General features: G+C 39.6%; 1 protein-coding gene across 3 annotated transcripts in view; it reads left to right on the forward strand.

Moving 5' to 3' along the window:
* Positions 1–26753, forward strand: part of birc2 (baculoviral IAP repeat containing 2) — a 37994-nt gene that overhangs the window by 4857 nt on the left and 6384 nt on the right. For all 3 annotated transcript variants that reach the window (XM_059964712.1, XM_059964711.1, XM_059964713.1), the window contains exons 2-7: positions 15463–17377; positions 17695–17794; positions 19383–19464; positions 19570–19615; positions 21544–21783; positions 25089–25340. In XM_059964712.1, coding sequence (XP_059820695.1) covers positions 16468–17377; positions 17695–17794; positions 19383–19464; positions 19570–19615; positions 21544–21783; positions 25089–25340 — 1630 coding nt within the window. In that variant the 5' untranslated portion in view covers positions 15463–16467. The remainder of the gene's footprint in view (positions 1–15462; positions 17378–17694; positions 17795–19382; positions 19465–19569; positions 19616–21543; positions 21784–25088; positions 25341–26753) is intronic.

A 26753-nucleotide genomic window follows, 5' to 3' on the forward strand; every position in this document is an offset into this window, starting at 1 on the left:
AATAGGTGGATATTAGATAAATCAAGGGGTATGGTAGGAAAATTGTGTTGAGATAGAAAATCAGCCTTGTTCTTGTTGAATGGAAGAGCAGTTTGATGAACTTTGTCCTGCCATTTCTACTACTTAAGGATGAAATGTGTGGGGAATAGACTTAAGGAGGTATTGTGAGGCAGGTGCATTGGCTAGATAGATAGAGAATGAAATTTAAAGCTGAAGAAAAAATAGAATGTGCCAAAGGCAAGAGTATGACATTAAGCACAGGATAATTATTTTAAAGAAGATTAGCTTTATTTGTCACAAGTACATCAAAACTTGCATCAAATCAAATCAGTATGTACTGGCAACCTGCAAGTATCACCACGCTTTTGGTGCCAATATAACATGCCCACATTTTACTAATCCTAATCCACATATTTTTGGACTGTGAGAGGAAACCCATGTGGCATGCCTTATCCTGATTGTCGAAAGTCTCTTCCATTGTGATTGGTTAGTTTAGAAGTTGCAGCTGCTTTTCGCATTGGATAGATGTCTGTTGTCCAGTTTCAAATATCCTGGGTATATAAAATTGCACGTGGAAGGGTCTTTCTCTCTTCCTTTGTTTAAGGCAAGACCACTGGGAAGGTTTGCTGTGTGTGCACTTTTAACTAAGTATGTTTGTTGAGTATTCAGATTTGTAGTGTCTTTAACTTGGTAACATGAATGTTTGATTGAATTTTTACTGTTTGTAAATAAAAGATTATATACCAATTTGCAGGGAGTGCTTTCTATATCGCTTGCCTGACCCACAAATCCGATTCATCATTACATGGGGAAAATGTACAGACTCCTTACGGGCAATGGCAGGAATTGTACCCTGATTGATGATCATTGGCATAAGGTCATGGCTGATATGTTACCTCAGGACTACTTTCCTTACACTTACCTCAAGATGCTTTAGATCCTTAATACTTTAAAATATTTTGATGCTAGTCTTGAATGTACATTGTGACTGATCCTTTACAGCCCCCTTGGGCAAGGAATTCTAAAAATTTACAATCTTTTGGGTGGAAAAAAAATTACTTGTTATTTGGGACGGATTCTACCCAATGAAAACTTTATCTCCATATAAGCCCTAAAATCTTATATGTTTTGGTGTGATCACCTTGCATTCTTTTAATCTCAAGAACATAATCCCATTTGCTTTTCTCCTTGTGTTGAAAAAAATTTGACATCCAGGAATAAATCTTTTGAATCTTTGCCACACTTTCTCTTGGGAAATGGACCGTTCCTTGAGTATTAAGTCCTGAATTTCACACAGCGTTCTGGGTGTGACCTTGCTAGGACTCTATATAATTGGAGCAAAATATCTGTACTCTTGCTGTAAAGAGCAGTACATATCTGCTATTCTATTTGCTTGACGTACCTGCTTGTTGTTACCTTTTAGTGATTTGGATGGGAGGACATCTGAGTCCCTCTAGACAATAACAAAGTGTTGCACTTTTATATGAAAGTTGCAAATCAGCAATTTGAAGTGGAGTGGTCAATTCCAAAAGGGGATATGAGAACAGAGATCAGTGGGTATAAATGTTTAATTTGTTCAAAATAGGACAAGTTGGGAACGTGGGGAAAAAATGGAACCCTGTGCTTGAAAGATAGACATGCAGTGTTGGAGCAAGAAAGTCAGGAAGAACCTTCACAAACCCGTAGTTTTATATCAACTGGAGTATTTTGCCCAAATGTGGGTGTAACGCTTTTAAAAAAAATTAAAGACAATCTGTGAGATTTATCTGGATTATTTATTAGCATTATCACAAGAATTATCCTGGGGTAATTCTCATGAACCACCTTCAATGCCAGTACATCCTTTCTTACAGAAGTGATGCAAAACTGCTCACAATACTCTGCAAGTGCAGTCTGATGAATGCATTATAAGGCCTTAGCATTACATCATTGCTCTTGTATTCTAGTCCTCTCAGAACGAATGCTAACATTGCATTTGCCTTCCTTACCACCACAAGTACTCCCATGTTCCTTGGTACCTTTGATTTCTGAACAGCTCCCCATTTAGAAAATTGTGTAAGCCTATTCTTTCTATGAAGTGCATCACCATACCCTTCCTTACACTATATTCTGTTTGCCACATCTTTGATCATTCTCCTAATTTAAATCCTTCTGCTGCAGACGCACTGCGTCCTCAACACTATCTGTCATTCCACCAAGTAAACAACATCCACTGACTCTCCTTTGTATATCCTACCTGTATTAGATTCTTAAATAAGGAATGGCAACATTGGCTGAGGTTTTAATATCCAACATGTTTCACTGCCTTTGAGAGATGTGTAGTGATGAGAAAAGGAGGAAAAGAAATTTGTTTTACATATTTTGGGTAGAAATAAGTAATGATTTAAATATACAACTCTGTATTACTATTTATAGCATGTCTAATTTAATACTATGGTTGGCAGGGTTGAGATACATCGCTGCCAAAGGAGGTGTAAGGTGCTCCTTCTCTCCGCTAGCCCGCCGGTAACATCTGCTTAGCCCCCGATCAGGGTTAAATGAAGCCATAGGAGTAGGTGGTGGATGGTAGTATGAGTAACCATTCCATATCACATCCTGGTTATGTGACCACTGATACCAGGTAGACAATATGAAGAGTATTGATAATGGCTGGGGTCACCACCCAGAAGAAAGCAATAGTAAACCACTACTATAGAAAAATTTGCCAGGAACAATCACGGTCATGGAAAGACCATGATCGCTTATGTCATATGACACAACACAAAACGAACAAACAAAATTTAGTGCTATAAAATTACTTGTTCCATTATGTGGATTGAAATGAATTTTGACATATGAAATAATTATTGACCAATGGAATAGTGAATGTATGGATGAAGAATTGAAGACTTTACAAATACTTATAATGTGCTTTGTGTGATACTGTCCTCCCTCCTTATCCACGGATTCAACCAACCGCGGATCAGGAAAACATGGAATTTCTCTCTCCAGCACCTGTTTGAGCATGTACAGACTTTTTTTCCTTGTCATTATTACCTAAACAATACAGTATAACAACTGTTTACATAGCATTTACATTGTATTAGGATACTATAAGTAATCTAGAGATGATTTAAAGTACAGGCAGTCTTTAAGTCGGATTTGTACATAAGTCGGAACAGGTACATCCGGTATTATTTAGTGTCAGTTATTCAAACGTTTGTCTTAGTATATAGTATATATTTTACCTTTTATGCATATAAAACACTTAAGAAACGTATGTATTTCAATTATTAAACCACTGCATTGCTTAATTATAATTGTAGCTTTCATCGGGGCAAAGTCTTTCACATGCTCCATTATTCTCACTTTATCCTTTAAAATTGTTCTGATCGTTGACCATCTGTAGCCTGATGCTTTTCCAATAACCTATGGCATTTCATCTCTTTCTGATCGCTTTATTATTTCCACTTTATTTTCAATCGTGATTGTTTTCCGTCAACAGAACAGGAACACTGTGGTTTCAGCAGCAGCCGTGGGTGGCGGGTCTGGAGCTCCCCCGGGTCCTAAAGTCCACCCACACTGAGACAGATTAAATAAGGGACTTGAGCATTCAAGTTTTTTGGTATCTGCAGGGGGTCCTGGAACCAATCCCCCATGGATAAGGAGGGCCGACTGTATATTGAATCATTCTGTATATGAAGTCTGTATATTAACAGAATCTTTAATTATCTTGTATTTTTATCTGTGCTATTTACTATAATGTGGATTGGATAGCCTTAATAGAACAATGGGATGTGGAGTAATACCTAATACGATGTCTCGTAAAAGTATTCAGCCCCAACCTTTTCTTCACATAAATGAGCATTACAACCAAGAATTTTGATCAATTTAACTGAGAACTTTTCATTGTAAATCCTTTTTACACAGTAGAGCCCCAAAGAACGGAAAATTGTTAAGCATGAAAAACTGAAAATTCAAAAGCTGAAATGTCAGCAGTTCAAAAGTATTCATCCCCCTTTCTTCAGTACTTGGTTGAACCACCTCTTGCAACTATTACAGCCAGCAGTCTTTTTGGATAAGTCTCTATTAGCTTTGCACATGGTGATGGAGCAAAATATGTCCATTCCTCCTTGCAAGATTGCTTAAGCTGTGCAAGGTTAGTTGGGGAGTGGCGGTGGAGAGCAATCTTGAGGACTTGCCAGAGATTTTTGATCGGGTTAAGATCAGGACTCTGGACTCTGGGTCACTCAAGAACATCAATTTTCTCCATTTGAAACTGCGCTCTATGGTTTTTGGGCAGAGTGGCAATCTGGCAGAGTGCTTTGGGTGGTTGTCCTGGTGAAAGGTGAACTTCCTCTCCAGTTTTAGCTTTCTGGCAGAGACTGGGTTTTATCCAGGATCTCTCTGTACTTAGCAGCATTCATCTTCTCATCTCATCTTTGCACACTTTTCAAGCTCCTAAACCAACACAGGTAGATTATTAACCCTGCTGAATACCAGTTTAGGTTGTCAACCATTGACTTTCTCGGCCTTCACATCCCTGCAGAAGATGCAAACCCCTCTCCTATCAAAAGTAGCCGTCATTATGGATTTCCCACTGCCCTACAAAACTACAAAAAAAAACTACAGGAGTTTGTAGATATGGTCAATTTCGATCACCGCTTCTTCCACGAGTTGCTGAACCTGTGCTCCCCCTGTATAGTGTGCTTAAAGGCAATACCCTAATCAACTGCTTGACTGGCCAGCTGATGTGACTAGGGCATTTGATGATTTGACCATATCAATGTGGACCTTGTCAGTCCTTCCACCCCCCACCACCTTACCATGGTGGACCATGGTTATCATTAGGTGACCAGAGGTTGTCACTCTGAGTGCCAAGTGATTTGATCCCTGATACCATGACTGCCTGGTAAATTCTCGGTGCTCCATCAGCATTTTAATAGACAATAAACAATAGGTGCAGAAGTAGACTATTCGGCCCTTCGAGCCTGCACCACCATTTTGAGATCATGGTTGATCATCTACTATCAATACCCAGTTCCTGCCTTGTCCCCATATCACTTGATTCCCCTATCCATAAGATACCTATCTAGCTCCTTCTTGAAAGCATCCAGAGAATTGGCCTCCACTACCTTCCAAGGCAGTGCATTCCAGACCCCCACAACTCTCTGGGAGAAGAAGTTTTTCCTTAACTCTGTCCTAAATGACCTACACTTTATTCTCAAACCATGCCCTCTGGTACTGGACTCTCCCAGCATCTGGAACATATTTCTTGCCTCTATCTTGTCCAATCCCTTAATAATCCTATATGTTTCAATCAGATCCCCTCTCAATCTCCTTAATTCCAGCGTGTACAAGCCCAGTCTCTCTAACCTCTCTGCATAAGACAGTCCAGACATCCCTGGAATTAACCTCGTGAATCTACGCTGCACTTCCTCTACAGCCAGGATGTCCTTCCTTAACCCTGGAGACCAAAATTTATACAATACTCCAGGTGTGGTCTCACCAGGGCTCTGTACAAATGCAAGAGGATTTCCTTGCTCTTGTACTCAATCCCCTTTGTAATAAAGGCCAGCATTCCATTAGCCTTCTTCACTGCCTGCTGCACTTGCTCATTCACCTTCAGTGACTGATGAACAAGGACTCCTAGATCTCTTTGTATTTCTCCCTTACCTAACTCTACACCGTTCAGATAATAATCTGCCTTCCTGTTCTTACTCCCAAAGTGGATAACCTCACACTTATTTTGTGTATGTTGCTTGAATTTCCAGCATCTGCAGATTTCCTCGTGTTCTCAGTAAATTCTGTTCACCAACTTCTACCTCCCATTGTGGTGTACAGCACTCTTGGGTTCCTGTTGACCTACATTCCACCTCGTTTGTTTTCATCTGCCATAATGCACACTGACATCCTCTTAGGTCCCCTTACAATAATGTGTTCCGCATTTTGGAATGGGGTGAAAAGTCTTATCCTAGATAAGAGGGGAAAGCCTGAATGTATTTCGGTAGATCGCCATAAATCAGCCCACCAAGTTTTGGAGTATTCTGTTGCCAGGCTGCTGGCGTCACAATTTGACCATGAGTGTGTCCCTGCACCTCTGGATTAGCCAGAGGCACCAGCGATTCCTCATCCACGGAACACAGGACCTGAGTGAGGCAACTCATCCGAGCTCCACACAGGCTTACATTGCCGGTTTTAGTGAAATCTGGTTTGGGGGTGGGGGGCCTATGTAGGTAATGTAGTTGGAGAAATGTACACAATTCGCATCCACCGACATTGAGTTGGATTTTGCTTTAAGAGGCTGGATTGACGAGATGATGATGTTACGTACAGACTTTTAGCGTGCTTTTGTGTTTAGGTTATGGATTTCAATAAAATATGTTACGGGTTTCATTAAACATAAAATACCTCACTTTATTTTATTTGAAAACCTACAATTCTATCTAGACTTTTAAGAAATGTATTTATTTTTTACTTAGAGATACATTGCAGAATAGGCTGTACTGGTCCTTTGAGCTACACTGCCCAGCAGTACCCTGATTTAACCCTAGCCTAATCACAGGACAATTTACCATGACCAATTAACTGACTGTCCATTACATCTTTTGTATGGGAGGAAACTCAGAGAAAAACCACACATTCTACAGGAAGAAATACAAACTCCTTGTAGAGGACACTGGGATTGAACTCCGAGCTGTAATAGCATCATGCTAACTGCTGCACTACCATGGCAGCCAAAATTTTTTACAATTAAGTTGCATTTTGTTCTTCTGCAGACTGAAGAGCAGAGTCTCAATCATTAAACCTTTTATCATGGAATAGTCCCTCTGATTCCAGTAAAATAACATTTTAAAGGACCAAAACTGTTCACAGTATTCTGTATGTGATCTAGATACAGTTACTTGCTTAGTATTACAGGTTCTGGTCTTCCTGCCATAGATTTTCTGTCATGCCGCCTGCTAAACTCAATATAGTTGGTCACCAGACAAGAGAAATTACAGAACATGACAATTGGACTCACAGCTTTGAAAATAGTTTGCATCCTGCTTTATCATACTAATTGGTACTTTTTGGTTTTCACTGCAATATCCCCATAATAATCCCACATCTAATCCCAAAAGTTCAGAACACCTGTGTCAGCTCACCATATGAGTCAGTATAAATCAAACCCAAACAAAGGTTAGAGAAACACAACTGTTCAAGAAGCATATATGGAGGGAAATGGATAGTCAGATTGGTAGGAGAAAATGAGGGGTAAATAGAGTTGGGATGGGGCTGTTGAGGTTGAAACAGGTAAATAAGTGGAATCAGATGAAGGAGGGTAATGGAAACATGATTCAGCTGAGAGGAAACCAAGATAGATAAGTGTGTGGGTGATGGGCAGAGGGAACCAGATGGGGGAGAGTAGTGACTAGATGACAAGCTGGAAGGGGACAGATGGAAAAAGTGAACAAAGAGAGAGAGAAACAGGGTGGACTGATGAGAGTGAGAAAGGAACACAGGGAACAGGTTACCTTCTTCATAGGGAGCTGAAAACCAGAAATTGCAGTTGCTGCAAATCTGAGCTACAAACAGATAATGGAGGAAGAAAGTTATTTGCAAGTCAGGCAGCATTTGTGGAAAGAGAAACAGTTATTATTTTCAGCCTAAGACCCTTTGACAGAACTGGGAAAGAGATGAAAGAAGGGAAATGGAGTAGTGTTGAACAAAAGGAGTTTGTGATGAGATGAATTGATTTGTCTGAGCAGCACATTCATTCGTTGGGCTAAGGAGTTTCAATCCTCTCATAAGTCACACATTACATAACCCTGATACCACATCCCATCTACCTCATGTTCAGTCTGTGAGAAATTCCCTCTGTTTAACCCACAACACATTGCTATCCAGACTGACTAATAATTTCTCTTTCTTAGATCTGATGCAGGGTTTCATTTAAAATATTAAGTGTTTTCTGCTGATGCTGCTTAATTTACTTAGTTTCTTTTTACAGTATTTCCATTTTTTTCATTATCATTCACAGGCCCACTACCATTAACAACTACCTACAGAAGCTTAGTAGCTTAATTTTCTGATAAGCAGTCGAAGTTTTTCAATGCTCCCTTTGTTCTACCACTTTCCTTTTACTATCTGGATCCAAGTATTACCATCCTGAAGCAATGACTGCTTCCACGGATACTGACTGACTGTAGAGTTATGCAAGCACTTTTTAAAAAAATTAGCACTGCTTTATGCATATGTGAGTCAACCTTGATATTTACACTAGTGCCAAATCAAATTTATGTGGATGTATTTGTCTTATTTATTACACAGTAGGTGCTGATCTGCAATATTTGCATGAAATTTATTTGTAGTTCTGTGTAGAACCATAGAACATTACAGCACAGAAACAGGCCTTTTGGCCCTTCTTGGTTGTGCTGAACCATTTTTCTGCCTAGTCCCACAGACCTGCACCTGGCCCATATCCCTCCATACACCTCTCATCCATGTACCTGTCCAAGTTTTTTTTAAATGTTAAAAGTGAGCCTGCATTTACCACTTCATCTGGCAGCTCATTCCACACTCCCACCACCCTCTGTGTGAAGAAGCCTCCCCCCAATGTTCCCTTTAAACTTTTCCCCCTTCACCCTTACGTCCTCTGTTTTTTTTTCTCTCCTAGCCTCAGTGGAAAAAGCCTGCTTGCATTCACTATCTATACTCATCATAATTTTATATACCTCTATCAAGTCCCCCCTCATTCTTCTACGATCCAGGGAATAAAGTCCTAACCTATTCAACCTTTCCCGGTAACTCAGTTTCTCAAGTCCCAGCAACATCCCTGTAAACCTTCTCTGCACTCTTTCAACCTTATTAATATCCTTACTGTAATTTGGTGACCAAAACTGCACACAATACTCCAAATTCGGCCTCACCAGTGCCCTATACAACCTCACCATAACATTCCAACTCTTGTACTCAATACTTTGATTTATAAAGGCCAATGTACCAAAAGCTCTCTTTACTACCCTATCTACCTGTGACGCCACTTTTAGGGAATTTTGTATCTGTGTTCCTAGATCACTCTGTTCTATTGCACTCCTCAGTGCCCTACCATTTACCTTGTATGTTCTACCTTGGTTTGTCCTTCCAAAGTGCAATACTTCACACTTGTCTGTATTAAACTCCATCTGCCATTTATCAGTCCATTTTTCCAGCTAGTCCAGATCCCTCTGCAAGCTTTGAAAATCTTCCTCACTGTCTTCACCTCCAATCTTTGTGTCATCAGCAAATTTGCTGATCCAGTTTACCACATTATCATCCAGATCATTGATATAGATGACAAATAACAATGGACCCAGCACTGATCCCTGTGGCACACCACTAATCACAGGCCTCCACTCAGAGAAGCAATCCTCCACTACCACTCTCTGACTTCTCCCTTTGAGCCAATGTCTAATCCAATTTACTGCCTTACCATGTATACCTAGTGACTGAATCTTCCTAACTAACCTCCCATGCGGGACCTTGTCAAAGGCCTTACTGAAGTCCTTGTAGACAACATCTACTACCTTCCCTTCATCCACTTTCCTTGTAACCTCCTCAAAAAACTCTAATAGATTGGTTAAACATGACCTACCACGTACAAAGTTGTGTTGACTCTCCCTAATAAGTCCCTGTCTATCTAAATACTTCTTGTTCCTATCTCTTAGTATTCCTTCCAATAATTTACCTACTACTGACATCAAACTTACAGGCCTATAATTTCCTGGATTACTTTTAGAACCTTTTTTAAACAATGGAACAACATGAGCTATTCTCCAATCCTCCAGCACCTCACCCGTAGATACTGACATTTTAAATATATCTGCCAGGGCCCCTGCAATTTCAAAACTAGTCTCCTTCAAGGTCCGAGGGAATACCCTGTCAGGTCCTGGGGATCTATCTACTCTGATTTTCCTCAAGATAGCAAGCACCTCCTCCTCCTCTTCAATCTGTATAGGTTCCATGACCTCACTACATGTTTGCCTTATTTCCATTGACTCCATGCCAGTTTCCTTAGTAAATACAGACGCAAAAAAAAACATTTAAGATCTCCCCCATTTCTTTTGGTTCTGTACATAGCCGACCACTCTGATCTTCAAGAGGACCAATTATATCCCTTACTATCCTTTTGCTCTTAATATACCTGTAGAAGCTCTTTGGATTATCCTTCACCTTGACTGCCAAAGCTGCCTCATGTTTTCTTTTAGCCCTCCTGATTTCTTTCTTAAGTTTTTTTTGCACTTTTTATACTCAAGTACTTTATTTGCTCCATTTCCTATACATGTCATATATCTCTCTTGTCTTCTTTATGAGAGTTCCAATATCCCAAGAGAACCAATGTTCCTTATCCTTATTCACTTTGCCTTTAATCCTGACAGGAACATACAAACTCTGCACTCTCAAAATATCTCATTTGAAGGCCTCCCATTTACCAATGACATCTTTGCCAGAGAACAACCTGTCCCAATCCATGCTTTTTAGATCCTTGCTCATTTCTTAAAATTTGGCCTGATTCCAGTTTAGAACCTCAACCTGAGGACTAGTTCTATCTTTATCTATGGTCGAGTTGAAACTAATGGTGTTATGATCACTGGAACCAAAGTCTTCCCCTGCACACACTTCGGTCACCTGTCCTAACTCATTTACTAATAAGAGATCTAATATTGCATCCTGTCTCGTCGGTACCTCTATATATTGATTTAGGAAACTTTCCTGGAAACATTTTACAAACTCTAACCTGTCTAGACCTTTAACAGTATGGGAGTCCCAATCAATATGTGGAAAATTAAAATCTCCTACTATCACAACTTTGTTTCCTGCAGTTGTCTGCTGTCTCGCTGCAGATTTGCTCCTCCAATTCTCGCTGACTATTGGGTGGGCTACAATATAACCCCATTAATGTGGTCATACCTTTCCTGTTTCTCAGCTCCATCCATATGGCCTCGGTAGACAAGCCCTCTAATCTATCCTGCCTGAGCACTGCTGTAACATTTTCCCTGACTAGCAGTGCTATTTCCGCCCCTCCCCCACCCTTCATCCCTCTGCCTCTATCACGTCTGAAACATCGGAACCCTGGAACATTAAGCTGTCAGTCCTGCCCTTCCTGTAGGCAAGTTTCAGTAATGGTTACAATGTCATAATTCCACGTGTCAATCCACGCCCTCAGCTCGTCAGACTTCCCCACAATACTACCACTGAAATAGACACACCTCAGAAGATTATTACCACCACACACAACCCTTCTATTTGTGACTTTGCATGAAACTTTAACATAATTTATTTTCACCCCTGCTCCACTATCTACTGTGGTTCCCATCCCCCTGCAAACCTAATTTATCCACCCACCCCCCCCCCCATCCCCAATAGCACTAACAAGCCTCCCTGAAAGGATATTAGTCCCCCTGTAGTTCAGGTGTAACCCGTCTCTCTTGTACAGCTCCCACCTGCCCCAGAAGAGGTCCCAATGATTCTGAAATCTGATTCTGCCCCCTACACCAGTTCCTCAGCCACGTGTTCATCCTCCAGAGCATCCTGTTCTTACCCTCACTGGCACGTGGCACAGGTAGCAATTAATCCTGAGATTACCACCCTCGAGGTCCTGCTTTTTAACTTCCTACCAAGCTCTCTATACTCACTCTTCAGGGCCTCCTCACTCTTTCTTCCTACGTCATTGATACTGATGTGTACCATGACATCTGGCTGCTCACCCTCCCATTTCAAAATGCTGTGCACGTGATCAGAGACATCCCTGAGCCTGGCACCCGGGAGACAACAAACCATCTGGGAGTCTCTGTCGTGACACAGAACCTTCTGTCTGTACCTCTAACTGTCAAGTCCCCTATCACTACTGCTCTCCTCTTCCACCCTCCCTTCTGCACTGCAGAACCAGACTCAGTGCCAGAGATCTGGCTTCCACAGCTTGTCCCAGGTAAGTCATCGCCCCACAACAGTATCCAAATCGGTATACTTGTTGAGGGGAATGGCTACAGGGGAGCCCTGTTCTACCTGCCCTTTCCCCTTCCCTCGCCTGACGGTAACCCAATTACCTGTGCGCTGCTCCTTTGGCATAACTGCCTCCCTGCAGCTACTATCTATAAACACCTCATTCGCCCAAATGATCCGGAGGTCATCCAGCTCCTGCTCCAGTTCTCTAATGCAGTTTGTTAGGAGCTGCAGCTGGATGCACTTCTTGCTGGTGTCGTCGTCAGGAAGACCAAAGGTCTCCCTGACTTCCCACATCCTGCAAGAGGAGCATTCCAACATCCTGCCTGGCATTCTCTCTACTCTAAACAAACAAAAATAACTTACCAGAACTTACCCTCACCTCTGCCTGTTCACGCCAAAGCTTCTTGAGCCAAAGCTGTCCCACTCTGACTCAGTCCCGTCTGATGATGGCCACTGTATATGGCGGTCTTTTTTAAACTTTTGGCGCACAATGTCACACGCCTGCGCAGTCTAGCCTCTTTTCTCCGATCAGTTAAAAAATATGGCTTCTCTCTGAGATGCCTTTACTTCTTCACTCTCCACCTCTTGCTTCGATTTAAAAGGTGTCATTATATAATTAAAGTTATATGTGGTTAATGTGCAAGCATGTGGGTTCAGGTTCATTTTTTATGTACAAAGGCTGTCCAGTAATTAAAGACTAATTTGATGTTTTCATGGTGATCAGGAGATGAAAAGTATTTCTTTTGGTTTGGGAGTCTGACAAAATCTAAGAGCACTGAATAAATATTTACTTAGCAAAGATTTAAAGGGAAATGGGAGGTGGCTAAAATTGGATAGGTATATGGACAGGAAAGGAGTGGAGGGTTATGGGCTGAGTGCGGGTAGGTGGGACTAGGTGAGATTAAGGGTTCGGCACGGACTAGGAGGGCCAAGATGGCCTGTTTCCATGCTGTGATTGTTATATGGTTATGGTTAACTGGCTGTCAGAGTCTGGAATTGAGTCACAGATATGATCTTGAGTGGGCCAAAAAGATTAAATGTGATTTAATTCCTCTGTTTTTGAGTTGCATATCACATTCAGACATTGGCTGGAGTTTACTAATTATTAAGTAATCCTGAACATTAAGTAATCTTGGAAAGTTATCATAGGTGCTGTTATTAATTTCACTAACTCCATGTTGAAGATGAGTACAATACCTGAGAAATCTAAAACTCTCTTCACAGGCCATATAATTCATCAATACTATTATCTTATTCAGTACTTATCTTCTGGAGATTGCTTTCTTATGTGGGTTTTGCCTTTACATTTAATGTATATCACGGATTTAAATATTGGATTATGATGTTTTAATCCAACACTTTTTCAGACGTCAGGAAAGAGGCCCAAAACTTGTTGCTTCATGATCATTTTACTAAGTTTTAATAGAATCAAGAGAGTTGGGAAAAAGAGAGTGATAGGGGTCTATTCAGAGAGAAACAAGAAAGATGATGTCACCCAATGTGGGGCTGCTCTTTATTCTATTAAGATAAGAAAAATTCCATTCAAATTTCCAGATAGCCAGTCAAATAATGCAATGCCAAGAGAAACTTCTAGAGCTTTCCAGAATCATACAAAAGTAACCTCTAGGGGACACACTGAACATGTAGATATACATACTGTGACCATCAGGAAACATACTGAACAATTAATTACATGAAGTGGACTTCATCCACTTTGCCTCCAACTTCCACTCTGCCCTAAACTTTACCTGCTCCATTTCCAACACCTCCCTCCCCTTTCTCGATCTCACTGTCTCTATCTCCAGAGACAGTTTATCTACTGATGTCTATTATAAACCAACAGACTGTCACATCCACTTAAACTATACAGTTCACACCCTGTAACTTGTAAAAATGCCATCTCAATTTCTCTGTCTCTGCAGTGTCCTTTTTCAAAGAAAGGGTCTTCCCTTCCTCCACCATCAATGCTGCCTTCAACCATATTTCTTCCTTTTCATGCATGTGTGCTCTTGTCACATCCTCCTGCCATCCTACCAGGGTTAGGGTTCCTCTTCTGCTCACCTACCACCCCACCAGCTTCCGTGTCCATCACATAATTCTCCGAAACTTTCACAATCTCCAATGGGATCCCACCATTAAGCACATCAATCCCTCTCTCCCCCCCCCCCCCCCGACCCACTTTCTGCTTTCTGCAGGGATCGCTCCCTACTCGACTCCCTTGTCCATTCATCCCTCCTGGCACTTATCCTTGCAAGCGGAATAAGTGCTATACCTGCCCCTACACCTCCTCTCTAACTACCATTCAGGGCCCTAAACAGTCCTTCCAGGTGAGCTGGCACTTCACCTGCAAGCCTGTTGGGGTCATATACCGCATGTGGTTCTCCCGACGTGGCCTCTTGTATGTTGTGAGGCCTGACATAGATCGCGAGATGTCTTCCGAGCACCTACACTTTGCCTGCCAGAAAAAGCAGGTTCTTGCAGTAGTCACCCATTTCAATTCCACTTCCCGTTCCCATTCTGATACATCCATCCATTGGCTCCTCCACTGTTGTGATGAAAACACACTTAGGTCGGAGGAACTATGCCTTGTATTCAGTTTGGGTAGCTTCCAATCTGATGGCATGAACACTGATTTCTCAAACTTCCAGTAATGCCCCACAATCCCCCTTCACCATTTCCCATCCCCTTTTCCTTCTTATTTCCTTGCCCACCCATCTCCCCCCTCTGGTGTTCATCTCCCCTTTTCTTTCTACCATGGCCTTTTGTCTCTTTCACCAATCAGCTTCCCAGCTCTTTACTTCATCCTCTCCCATCAGGTTCATCCCATCACCTATCACTTTGTTTCTCTCTCCCTTCGCCCCACCTTTTAAAATCTACTCCTCAGCTTTTATTTCTCTCTAGTCCTGCTGAAGGGTTTCAGCCCAAAATGTCAACTGATTCCATTGATGCTGTCCGGCCTGCTGAGTTCTTTCAACATTTTGTGTGTGTTACATGTATATATGAACACTTAAAATACAAGTAACAACTAACTGTTAGTTTGCAAAGAAAATTGCAATTAAACTGTTGTATCCAACAATGTCTTCCTGCAATCCCTCATGTATCATGTATCTTATATTATAATGGGGTATAGTTCCAATTCACCCTTCCACACATAATATTCTGCACACATCTTAATGTTCTTTTCCTGGAACTCAGAAAGAATTGTGCTCTCAAACCTTGTTTGTGCCATTATGAAATAATTCTTTGTGCTCTTTGGAAGGAAGGCAATGAAGAAACAACTGAGATTTGCCACTTAGTGTGATTCCAATGTATAACTGTGTGTTACTGTTGTTCCTTAACAGGCTTGTCTTTATAATAAGTAATTCAACAGTGTGGAAGGATTACTTATCATCAAAGTACATCAGTGTTTAAAAAAGTTAGTGAGAACAATGATAAATGTAGAATGAAATTTCATGGTTGCAAGATAATACTTGGTACTAAAATGTTGTACTCAATACTTTTTTCCTTTATTTTCAGGTTTCTTTTGAAGACTGACAGTCTCCAGTTATTCTTAGCATGCAAATATTTCCAACAATGAAGATGCACCGTTCTCTTAGGTTGAAGTTTTAACTTTATGATGGAGGTTTAAACATCGAGGGGCATATACCTTTTTTTGGAAGGAGCTTTGTTTCTGTTCAATTATTTTTCAAGAAGGCAGTTGTCTTAACTGAGATCTTCGCTGTGGAATCCTATTTCTTCTAAGATTACTTTATAAAGTGCATCATTCAGTTGAACTTCAAATATTGATCACTTTGCTTTATTTCAAATAGAGATACTTAATTAGTTTATTTTTAACATGAGATTTTGCGAGTTCAAGATAATGCAGCTACGAATGAGAGAAAAAAGCAAATTCGAAACAGATTTTTTCCCTCAAATAAGACAGTTGTCACAATAAGACCCTATGCACATTGGCTGCTGCATGTATACAACATAACTTGGGAAGTACACAGTTGATTTATTACAATCCTTTCATAAAATTTAATATATAAAAGTCCATCCTGGAGTTCAATTAATAAGCTATATTTAAATCACCCCACCAAGTATTTGGCTACATTCTGGTGATATGAGTGCCATTCTCGGTCTGTCCAAAGTACGAAGTCAAAACTTGCTGTGAACTCCTGATTTGAAGGAACAAGTCTTGTGTATCATTCACTCTCCCTTCCATTCTCATTAAGTTTTTTGCCTTTCCTCTCTTCCACTACTACCCCATCCTTGGCCGCCAACCACTTCCAGGCTCAAACTTACTCAAACGAGGTAGCCATTCTTGCAAACTAGCAGTTAATATTAATACACTGCAGTGCATGGAACCTGGTAAGTTAGGGCCTAACTATTTTAATGAAATGTTTAGTTAGTTTCCTAAGCCTTGCTGCATTTTTAAAAAATTATACGCCTGCCTGAGTATTCCAGTCTTAAAATTGAAACTTACGTCCATAAATTTTTACCTTTGAAAGCCATTAACAAAGCTCCTCCCAAAAAAAAGGTATGCCCTTATTCTGCAAAATATTCTTCATGAATATATTTCAAAATCAACATTTTGGCAACTTTAGAATAGGTGGTGATCAAGAACTGCAATATGACTTCTCTTCAGAACTTTACCGTATTTCAACATTTGCTAAGTTCCCACCGAATGCTTTGATAAGTGAAAGGAGCCTTGCACGTGCTGGATTCTATTACACCAATATAGGTGATAAAGTGCAGTGTTTCTCTTGTACTGTTATTGTTGAAAACTGGCAACCAGGAGATAATCCTGTTGAAAGGCACAAAAAGGCTAACCCAAACTGCAGTTTCATTAATAACCTGCGGTCGGGCATTGACTGTTCTTCAAGCCGCTCTCAATTTTCTCTGTCAGGTGGCTCTTTTTTTCATTCGTCTTATTATGAAAATGCAGCACCAACTGATTTGTACTGTAGCAATCTCTCTGATCCTGTGGCCTCCAGAAGCGTGGAAGACTTTTCTCAACAATTGCGATGCCCTCATTACAATGCATTTATGCGTAGTGAAGAAACAAGACTTCAAACTTTTCAGAATTGGCCTTCCTATTCTTCTTTAGTTCCCACAGAGTTAGCTAAAGCTGGATTCTATTATACTGGGGAAGATGATAAAGTTGCATGTTTTGTTTGTGGTGGAAGATTAGGTAACTGGGAACCTGGAGATCGTCCATCAACTGAACATAGAAGACATTTTCCAACATGCCCTTTTGTTTTGGGGAATGAGATTGGTAACATTCCTATGAATAACTCAGAATCGCAAAGGCCAAATCCACATGCTGCGATGCATCCAAGACATCCTGAAATGCAGTCTTATGATAGACGGCTACAGACGTTTTTGAGATGGCCAGTGAGGAATTTTATTCAACCTGAACAATTATCTAGAGCTGGTTTCTACTATGTTGGTATGACCATTCTATTTCTAGTTCTGCACAGCTTTGCAACAGTGTGAACTTTTCTACTTTGATAAGATTTTATGGTCCCTTGCATGATTAGTATTGATTTGTCACTACTGTATATGCTCATTTTATGTTAAGTTCTCACAAGAAATGAAGAATCTGTGTTCAGTGGGCTGCTCATTCCCTTCAAGTATGATTTCATCTTAGTATTTTGTACCTTATTTTCATTTGCTTTTGGCATAGGATTATTTAAATAGAAGGGACCTAAAATAAGCTTGGATTATCAACAAATGAAGTGAAAAATGTGTTTTTCTTCCACTCAGGTCAAAATGATGATGTAAAATGTTTTTATTGTGATGGTGGCCTGAGAAGTTGGGAGGCTGGAGATGACCCGTGGGTGGAACATGCAAAATGGTTCCCAAGGTAAATTATTCAAAAAAGTATTTAACAAAACATAAATGAGAAAATCTGCAGATGCTGGAAGTCCAAGCAATACACACAAAATGCTAGAAGAACTCAGCAAGCCAGGCAACATCTATGGTAAAGAGTAAACATTTGACATTTCAGGGCAAGATCCATCAACAGGACTGGAAAAAAAGATGAGAAGTGGGGAAGGAGAGGAAGAACCACAAGGTGATAGGTGAAACTGGGAGGTGGGGGTGAGAGTTGAAGTAAAGATCTAGAAAGTTGACTTGGCTGGAGATGGGGGAATCTAATAGCAGATAACAGAAGGCCATGGAAGAAAGAAAAGGGGGAGGAGCACTAGAGGGAGGTGACAGGCAGGTAAGGAGATATGGTGTGAAAGGGAAATGGGAATGAGGAGTGGTGGGGGGGCAGGGTGGCATTACTGGAAGTTTGAGAAATTGATGTTCACACCATCAGGTTGGAGGCTACACAGACAGAATATAAGGTGTTGCACCGCCAACCTGTTTCAACAAACATGTTGATATATTTAAAGTTAAGCTAAAGGTCTGCTTGTGAAAGAAATGGATACCCATTCCATCCCTGACCCATCTCCAGGCATACAGAAAGTCATGTTAGCCTCAGTTAGTGTGAGTGGTTTTTCTATGCCTAACCTGCCAATCACCACGAGCATTACAATCTTGGATGTACTATTCATATGTAGTGATCCTGGCTGGGCAGTCTTCACCTGGAACAGGCCCTAGCTAGGATCATTGTACCATAGCTTGACCCAACCTGAGGCAGAATGTTTTATCAGAGTACACACCTGGTTTAAACCCAACACATGGTTGACTTTGGGTCAGGTATCCCACCTCTGTGATAATTTATGTACTTCCTATTATAAATGCTTCATGAACTTCCCAAGCACAAATGAAAAAATCTGCAGGTGCTAGAAATCCAAGCAACACACACAAAATGCTGGAGGAACTCAACGCGCCAGGCAGCTTCTATGGAAAACAGTACAGTTGACATTTCAGGTCAAGTCCCTTCATCAGAACTGCTGCCCCAAGGCTAATCTGAAGCTAGTTTTTAAAGTGATGCAATTGTATTGGTGTGATTGATTTTAAACTAGAATTAACAGTGCATTTACTCAAACATTTTTGCACCATAATTTCATTAATCCCATGGCTCTTAGAATTTTAGGGTCTGCCAAAGAATAGAATTAAATATATAGATCATCCACAGGCAACTAACTGGTCCCATTTTTACAGACATCTTCAAGTAGTTTTGCCCCTAAATCAGAAAGTACATGAAGAAAAGCACTCAATATGCTAATCACATCTCCACAGTATTGTAATAAATAACATCAAAAGCATGTGATAAGAAAGAACAAAAAACAAATTTGCTGTTCGTAGGAATAAACGTGTGTTCATTTGTTGATCCATTGGATTTAATATTATGTGAGCTTGTTCAAATGTAGAGTCAGGTGTCCATAACTAGAGTACGGCCTGCAACTATCCTTGTTCTCCCTTCTAAATAATTATTGTACTTGAACATTAATCCACAAAACTGATCGTAGTTTTAACCTGCCAGTATATTATTACTTCAGGTGTGAATATCTTCTTCAAGAGAAGGGACAGACATTTGTAAATCAGATTCAGACAAGGTTTCCACATCTGCTTGATTTCCAGGTAAAAATCTGCTTCAGTTAATTTAGAATGCCATGTGGTATCTATATCTGTATTTTAAGCATTTTTATAAATATTTTTAAAACATTTCACTATTTCCTTTTAAAGCTACATTCCAGTTCTGATGATATCTTGGAAGAAACTCAAACAGCAGGTAACCTTAAAACATCATTTGAGTCACATAGTGATGAGCAGTTAGTGTAATGCTATTGCAATGCCAGGCAACCGGGTTCATTTCTGCTGCTGTCTGTAAGGCTTGTGTATGTTCTCCCTTGACCTCGCGAGTTTCCTCCTATATTCAAAAGATGTGCAAGTTCGTGCACTATTTCATGCTAATCCTTAATTGGGAGAAGCTGAGAGTTCTTTCATTGTATTGTCTCTTTGTTTGCCCCTTTGCACCTTATGAATTAGAACTGTGTAGATTAGGAATGGCAAAAGTAATCTGTAGGTGAAATATAGCTTCAAATTTTTATTCATCCTTCATGCAACTTAGATTTGCATGTCTCTATTGTTAGATATTAAGTAAATAATTACTTTGTTCTATTTGTACTTTGTGCAGGACAGAGACGTGCAAATCTAAGTAAGTTGCTTGAAGGATGAAATAAAAGTTTGAAGCTATATTTGTGAATATCTCAAAACCTTATAAATTAGGGTAACTCCCATACTGCAGGAATAGCCTGATTTGCAGTGGTTTTTGAAAGCACTATAGCGTGTGCTTTAATGCTGGACCTACTGTAATTCAGGGGTTTGTGCACAGTAAGTATGAACCAAAGTTGCTAGGAAAGCAACAATTAAATAAGGTAATTAAATAATTTGGCTACTTATTTTTTTAAATACCGAAGGATTGTAAACTTTTGTCGGGTGCTACTAGTAGTAACAATTAAGGTGAAGAACATTAAAACAGTTAAAAGGAAGCTACAAATGCAGAAGAGTTGGGGGGGAGGAGGAATAAACAGATATGTTAAAATAAAAGGTGGGATGGCGCTCACCGGTGAATGCTCCACTTTTTCCAGTTTTCACATTAGTCTCCAGTTCTTTACAGTTGTATTTCATTGGTTTTCACTGTTAAATTCTGACAAGAAGCTAATAATCAAATGCAAGCCATTTGATAGTGCTAATATTGTCCTTTTTAAAAAAAAGTGTGGAATAAATATCTTTGATTAATTTCAATGTACTCAGTACAAATCTTTTACAAAGGTTTTAAAAAATATTAATGCTTTTAAACACATTTAAACTGTTTAAGCAGCAGATATTCCTCACTAGAGCATTTTACAAGGAGATGATAGGGCAAATGACTAAAACATGATTAAAGAGGTAAGTATTAAGGAATACCACAAAGGCAGGAAAAACAGAGGCAGCACTTAGGGAGAAGCTTTGGAAAATTTATGGCTTCAAAAGCATGACTTCAATAACAGTGTCATTTTAAAACATTTATGCAAGAGATAGGAATGGAGGAATATCTAAATGTACAGGACCGAATGAGATTAGAAATCAAAGGACAAATCATAGCTATTTGGGTACCATGTTAGCTTTAATATCTTTTTATTGCTTAGTCAATTCATGTCAGAAGCATAGATGTGACAAATTATGACATGGGGTGAGGAAACAATATAAGAGTATTCTTTTGGTATGATAGGTAAGAATATAGCAACATAAATACAATACTTTTCAATTGGACATCGGAGGAACGTTGAAGGGGAATAGCATGGTCAAATACTGGAAACATATGGGGAGAATGGTTCATATGATCTCTGAGCATGGTGAAGGGGGTAAAAGTAAAGAAATGTGAATTTGGCTTATGGGTATGGGGGCAATTTTGAGGACATTTCACCCTGATGGGAATTATGTTGGAGACAATATTTGAACTTTTGGTACATTGCAAAGGGGTGCTGTATTTAGTTAATTAAATTTACCTTTTTTTATTTGCATGGGTCCAGACATTTTACAAATGTTTCACTTTATTAAACTTCTGCAGGAGTTATACTGAGATAATGGACATTTCTAATAATTCAGATAGGATAACAGCTTGGGAATCTTTTCATTTGTCTAATTATATTTTTTCTGTATATTCATTTCATTCAGTTAATTTTGAGCCTGGTGAAAATCGTACAGAGGATGCAGTCATGATGAACACACCAGTTGTTAAGGGAGCTATGGAAATGGGTTTTAGTCGAAAACTTGTGAAACAGACAGTCCAAAGAAAAATTGTCACGAGTGGTGAGAATTACAAATCTGTTATAGAATTAGTGACTGACTTATTGAATGCTGAAGATGAAGAAAGACAAGAAGACAGAGAAAGAAAAATGGAAGAGTTGGATGAAGGTATGCTATTCAGTGTTGCTTGCCCCTTTTTGTTAATGCTGTGGTTATAAAGACAGAATGTCTCATCACTATAAAGCTGAATCTCTAACTCAATTTATCAGTGGTTCAAAAATTACACATTTCTCATTTTTGGGAGATCAAGTTCAGTTAATACACTAAAATATGAGATACAATATACCTGAGCAGATCTCTGATTTTGAGGCTTGTTTGTCATGGTGCTATGCAGAGAAAGTAAACATATGACCATTCCTAGCTTGTGGATTTTTGAATAAGTATATTTATTGCTCATCATTAATTGTTAGAATTTTGTCCGTAACACAGAATGCAACAAGATTCCACCACCAAGTACACATTTCAATGACAACTTGCTCTTTGATTTCTTTGTGTCACTCATCTATATCCCCACCCACCATGCTGTGTGTTGTGGGCCTGTTGCTTGCAGCACCTGTCCTTTTCCTTGTTCACTTCTCATCATTACAGAACCCAGACTATTAATCTAACTGTTCCCATTAACTCATCTTTGTCCTACCTTCTCTGCTACTGAAAAGTAATGTGCTTTTCTCTCATTCCCAATTCTGGCTCCAAACCAGAAACGCTCTCTTTCCAGCTACCCAGTGAATGTTTCTAGTTCATTCAGTTTTTATTTCAGGTTTACAGTAACTGCAGTTTTAAAAAAAATTTCAAGTAATCAGCACTGACAATTTGCAGCCTTTTCTTAACTAAGAATGGTTGAACCTGAAGTGGCTGAACTCTCATACCAGCTGGAATTTTCCTCTCCCCTCAATCCTTGCAGCAAAAATACACTATTTGAAGGAATAAAAAGTCTCAGATTCTTTAGATTCTTCAGGGCCTGCTAGAATAGAAATTTTGGTCAGTGTTTTGTTTTGTGCTCTTGATAAATCCAGGTTTTGGTATCCGCCGGCCTTAAATAGGTTACCCTGAGTTCTATGCAGTAGATCTTATGTGTACCCTCGTCTTGAGTTCCTTTATTACTGTTTAGCCATATACTGTCCGCAGGCATCTTGTGTGACATTATTTACCATGTGCAGATCTTGTTCTGTGGCTAATTTCTTTACAATGATGGTATTTGAGCTGATGGTTTGAAGTGTTAATGGAGTGACTATCTTTATCTTTACACTCCCTGTTCTAAGCATTGTCTGGCTGAGTTATAGTTCTTCTTTATCTGAAAGGAGATAGGGTATGAAAAGGTGAAGGAAAGGTAGGAAAGCGAATGCTTACATTATCTAACTTTCTTGTATGAACAGTTTTGACTTTGAAAAGGAAGTTTGGCTATATGGATATAGTATTTATGGTTTCTGCATTGTTATTGATCACAGTGGCAAGCATAGCTGCTAGAGCCTCTTTTTCACAGTCCCACACACCCAGGCTTAGTCCTGATCTGGGATGCTGTCTGTGCTATGTGGAAGTCTATATGTTCTCCCTTTGACTGCATGGGTTTCCTCCCACAAGATAAAGATGTATGGATTGATAGGTTAATTGGCCATTATAAATTGCCCTTTGTGTGTGGATGATGATAGTGGGGAGAATAGAAACTTGAATTCATGTATAATTAATGAAAATAAGTGTTTGATGAAGAGTGCAGACTCTGTGAGCTGAAGGGTTTGTTTTCATGTAGTATTCCTCTGATTCTGTGACTAATGTAGCTTTTGCTCTAGTGATAAATAGCCAGTTCTTGCTAAGGGGCATTGACTGAATTATCACCGTGCTGTCTACTAACAAGCAAATGTGTTTGAATGCCGTACATATATGGTAGGTAATATGTCTATCTTTAAATTGTTAACACTATGTAGGGGTTACGGATGTGACACTTGCAAAAGTGCACGATACACTGGAGCAATACACACATAATGCCGGAGGAACTCACATCCATCTATGGAAATAAATAAGCAATGTAACGGGCAGAGAGACCCTTAACAGGACTGGAAGGAAGGGGAGAAAGGCAGAATAAGGTGGTGTGCAGGGGGGGGAGGGAAAGGAGTACAAGATAGAAAGTGATAGGGGAAGTCAGGTGGGGGGGGAGGGTGATGAAGGGAGAAGCTGGGAGGTGGTAAGTGGAAAAGGTAAAGGGCTGGTGAAGAAGAAATCTGATAGGAGAGGAGAGAGGACCATGGGAGAAAGAGAAGGAGGAGCAGCAGCAGATGTGTAGGTGAAGAAAAGAGATATGAGGGGGGCTAGAGTGGGGAATTGAGGAGAGAAGGTGGGGGGGAATAACCAAAAGTTGGATAAATCGATATTTGTGCCATCAGGTTTGGAGGTTGCCCAGACAGAATATGAGGTGTTGCTCCTCCAACCTGAGAGTGGCCTCGAGGTAGTTACGGAGGAGGCCATGGACCAATGGGAAATCCTCCTTTTTACAGGTGAAGCAAAGGTGCACCACTAAGCGGTCCCCCAGTCTACGTTGGGTCTCACCAGTGTAGAGGAGGTTCCAGTGGGAGCATCAGATACAGTAGACGACCCGACCAGATTCACAATTGAAGTGTTGCCTTACCTGGAAGGACTGTTAAGGGACCTGAATGGTGAGGAAGGAATTGAATGGGCAAGTGAAAAACTTCTGCTTGCAGGGTTATGTGTCAGGAGGGAGATTTACTGGGGAGAACATAGACAAGGGTAGGAGGATATGAAGATGTGTTTGGTGATAGGGTCCCATTGAAGATGGTGGAAATTGTGGAGAACAATGTGCTGGATATGGAGTGGTAGGTGAGGAGAAGAGAAAGAAACTCTGTCCCTGTTAAGGTGGTGGGAAGATGAGGTGAGGACAGATGCAGACAGATTCTCCAGTATCTGCAGAATTGCTTGTGTTTATGAAGATGCACTGAAACATGTTAGTCATGAATCCTAATGGAAATTCCTATGAGTGATGCAATTGGGAGAGTAGTGCATTAAATTGTTATTAGGGGCATGGAGTTGATGTAATTGGATGAATTTTTTTTTTAAAGATGCATTTACTGATAATCAGCTATTAGTGAAAAATTAATGAACTGATGGGACCAGATGTGGTTCCTCCCATTGACTGACACTGAGAATATTCTGATATCCTTGTTACATCTTACGAGCAAGTACAAGAAAGTCCAGTCCTTGTTGAATCACTTGTAGTTCTAGTACCAAGAGCAAATTACCTTGTCTTTGAGAGGAACAAGTTGGCATTAAACAGTGAGAATAGCCTTAATTGACTACTGATGAAATTTGGCCCTTGTAGCAGAGATAAACCCATCACTTCTAAAATGTAATGACATTTCACTGTTACTGTTAGTCAAAACTTAGCAAATTCTGACTTCTTTTTGCAGATGTATTACTATTGAAGAAAAATTGTGCTGCTCTGAGTCATAATTTGACCAATGTAACGCCTTTGCTGGAAGATCTAGAAATTCATTCTGTTATTAATAAAATGGAAAGCGATGTGATCAAACATAAATCTTGTGCAAATGAACAAGTCAGAGAACTAGTGGACATGATCATTTGCAAAGGAAGAGCAGCAGCTGAAGCCTTCAAAGATGTTCTTTTGAAACACGAGCCTGAATTGCATGAAAAGTTATATGGTATGTAATTACTGCGGCAGTTTATTTATTTCTGCATCTTATGTTAAACTTAAGTATGCATTGCAATAGAAAAAGTAGTCTGTAAATATTGTCACAGTGGTTTGTTTTGTCAGTATATTTTGAATTTTTTTTAAGTTAATAATTTTCTTAGTAAGTAAGTGTAGAAAGTAACAACTGAGACATTTTTCATTTCCAACGCTGCATTTTCAGTTTAAAATGTAACTTTGACTAAAGCTTATCAACGCATTCTGAATCATGTTATTCCAGTGCAATAATATTTGTGCAAATTGTATCCGTTCCATTCTGCCTATGTAGGTGGGTACAATATCCAGTGTTTTGAAGAATACTATTTGCATTTGAACCACTTATGGTACTGCAAGTTGGAGTATTAAAATGTACCATCACAGAAACAAAAACAGCTCTATTTTTAAGCACAGCTATGAAATTGGTTGTGTTAAGTTACTGATGTTTGCTTGCACAACAGATGTTGTTGCTAGAATTTATGTCAAATTAGTTTTTAACATTGTCTGGGCAAAACATACCCCCTTTCTCCCTTCTTTCCCTTTTAACATGTTTTCGTCCAATCAGGAAATATTTTAAGCACTAATTGAAGAATTTTGATTGTACATTATTGGCTCCTTGTTTGTTTCACTGCTCCAGATAGTTTGGGGGAAGTGTTTAAATACACTCCTTTCCTGTTAGTTTGGGTTTGTGGTGGTTTAATTGTTGGGTGGAGGGAAGGGGATGAAATGGTGCTTTAGAGATGATTGTTTTACGTAATATTCCCCACTCTTGGAGTGTATTAGAAACAAATCACTTGATGTTGAAAAGAGTCCAGTATTTCCCTTTTAAGCTTGCAGCTTAAGCTCCAGAAATGGTGTGTTATAACAGATTGTGTTAGAAATCTTGATATTTTTAAATAATTAGCTCTAATTATGTAATATTTTAACATTTGAGAGTAATAACTTACTGAATTTTGTTGAACTGAGTCCTGTTATGTAGAATTATCCAATAAAAAATTTTGTACTGTAAACTTGAGAGTTGGTGTGGTATTCAGCAGGACAGAAGAAAGCCCTGATCTGAAATGTCCTCAAAAATATGACATCTGGCAAAACCTTACTCTTATTAGAGAGTATCAAAGTTTCTCTCCATCCTGCCTGCTCCAATAATGATGGAAATACAGGTCAGCCTACAGGGAAGGAAAACAATTAACATTTCATGAGTATTTCTAGCATTTTTTGTTTTTATTTTAGATTTCCAATATTTGCATTTTAAAATCTTTTTTTCAGTTCATTTTTGTTTTACCAGTGATCATTGAGTATTGTTCAGGTGTTATTTTGTGACTCCAGGGCTGTAAGTTGACAATGAGAAGCTTCAAGTAAAACATTAATTCAAATTGAAGTGCCTTTATAT

The sequence above is a fragment of the Hypanus sabinus genome, chromosome 3 (genome assembly GCF_030144855.1).
Source record: "Hypanus sabinus isolate sHypSab1 chromosome 3, sHypSab1.hap1, whole genome shotgun sequence".
In the NCBI taxonomy this organism is placed as follows: Eukaryota; Metazoa; Chordata; class Chondrichthyes; order Myliobatiformes; family Dasyatidae; genus Hypanus; species Hypanus sabinus.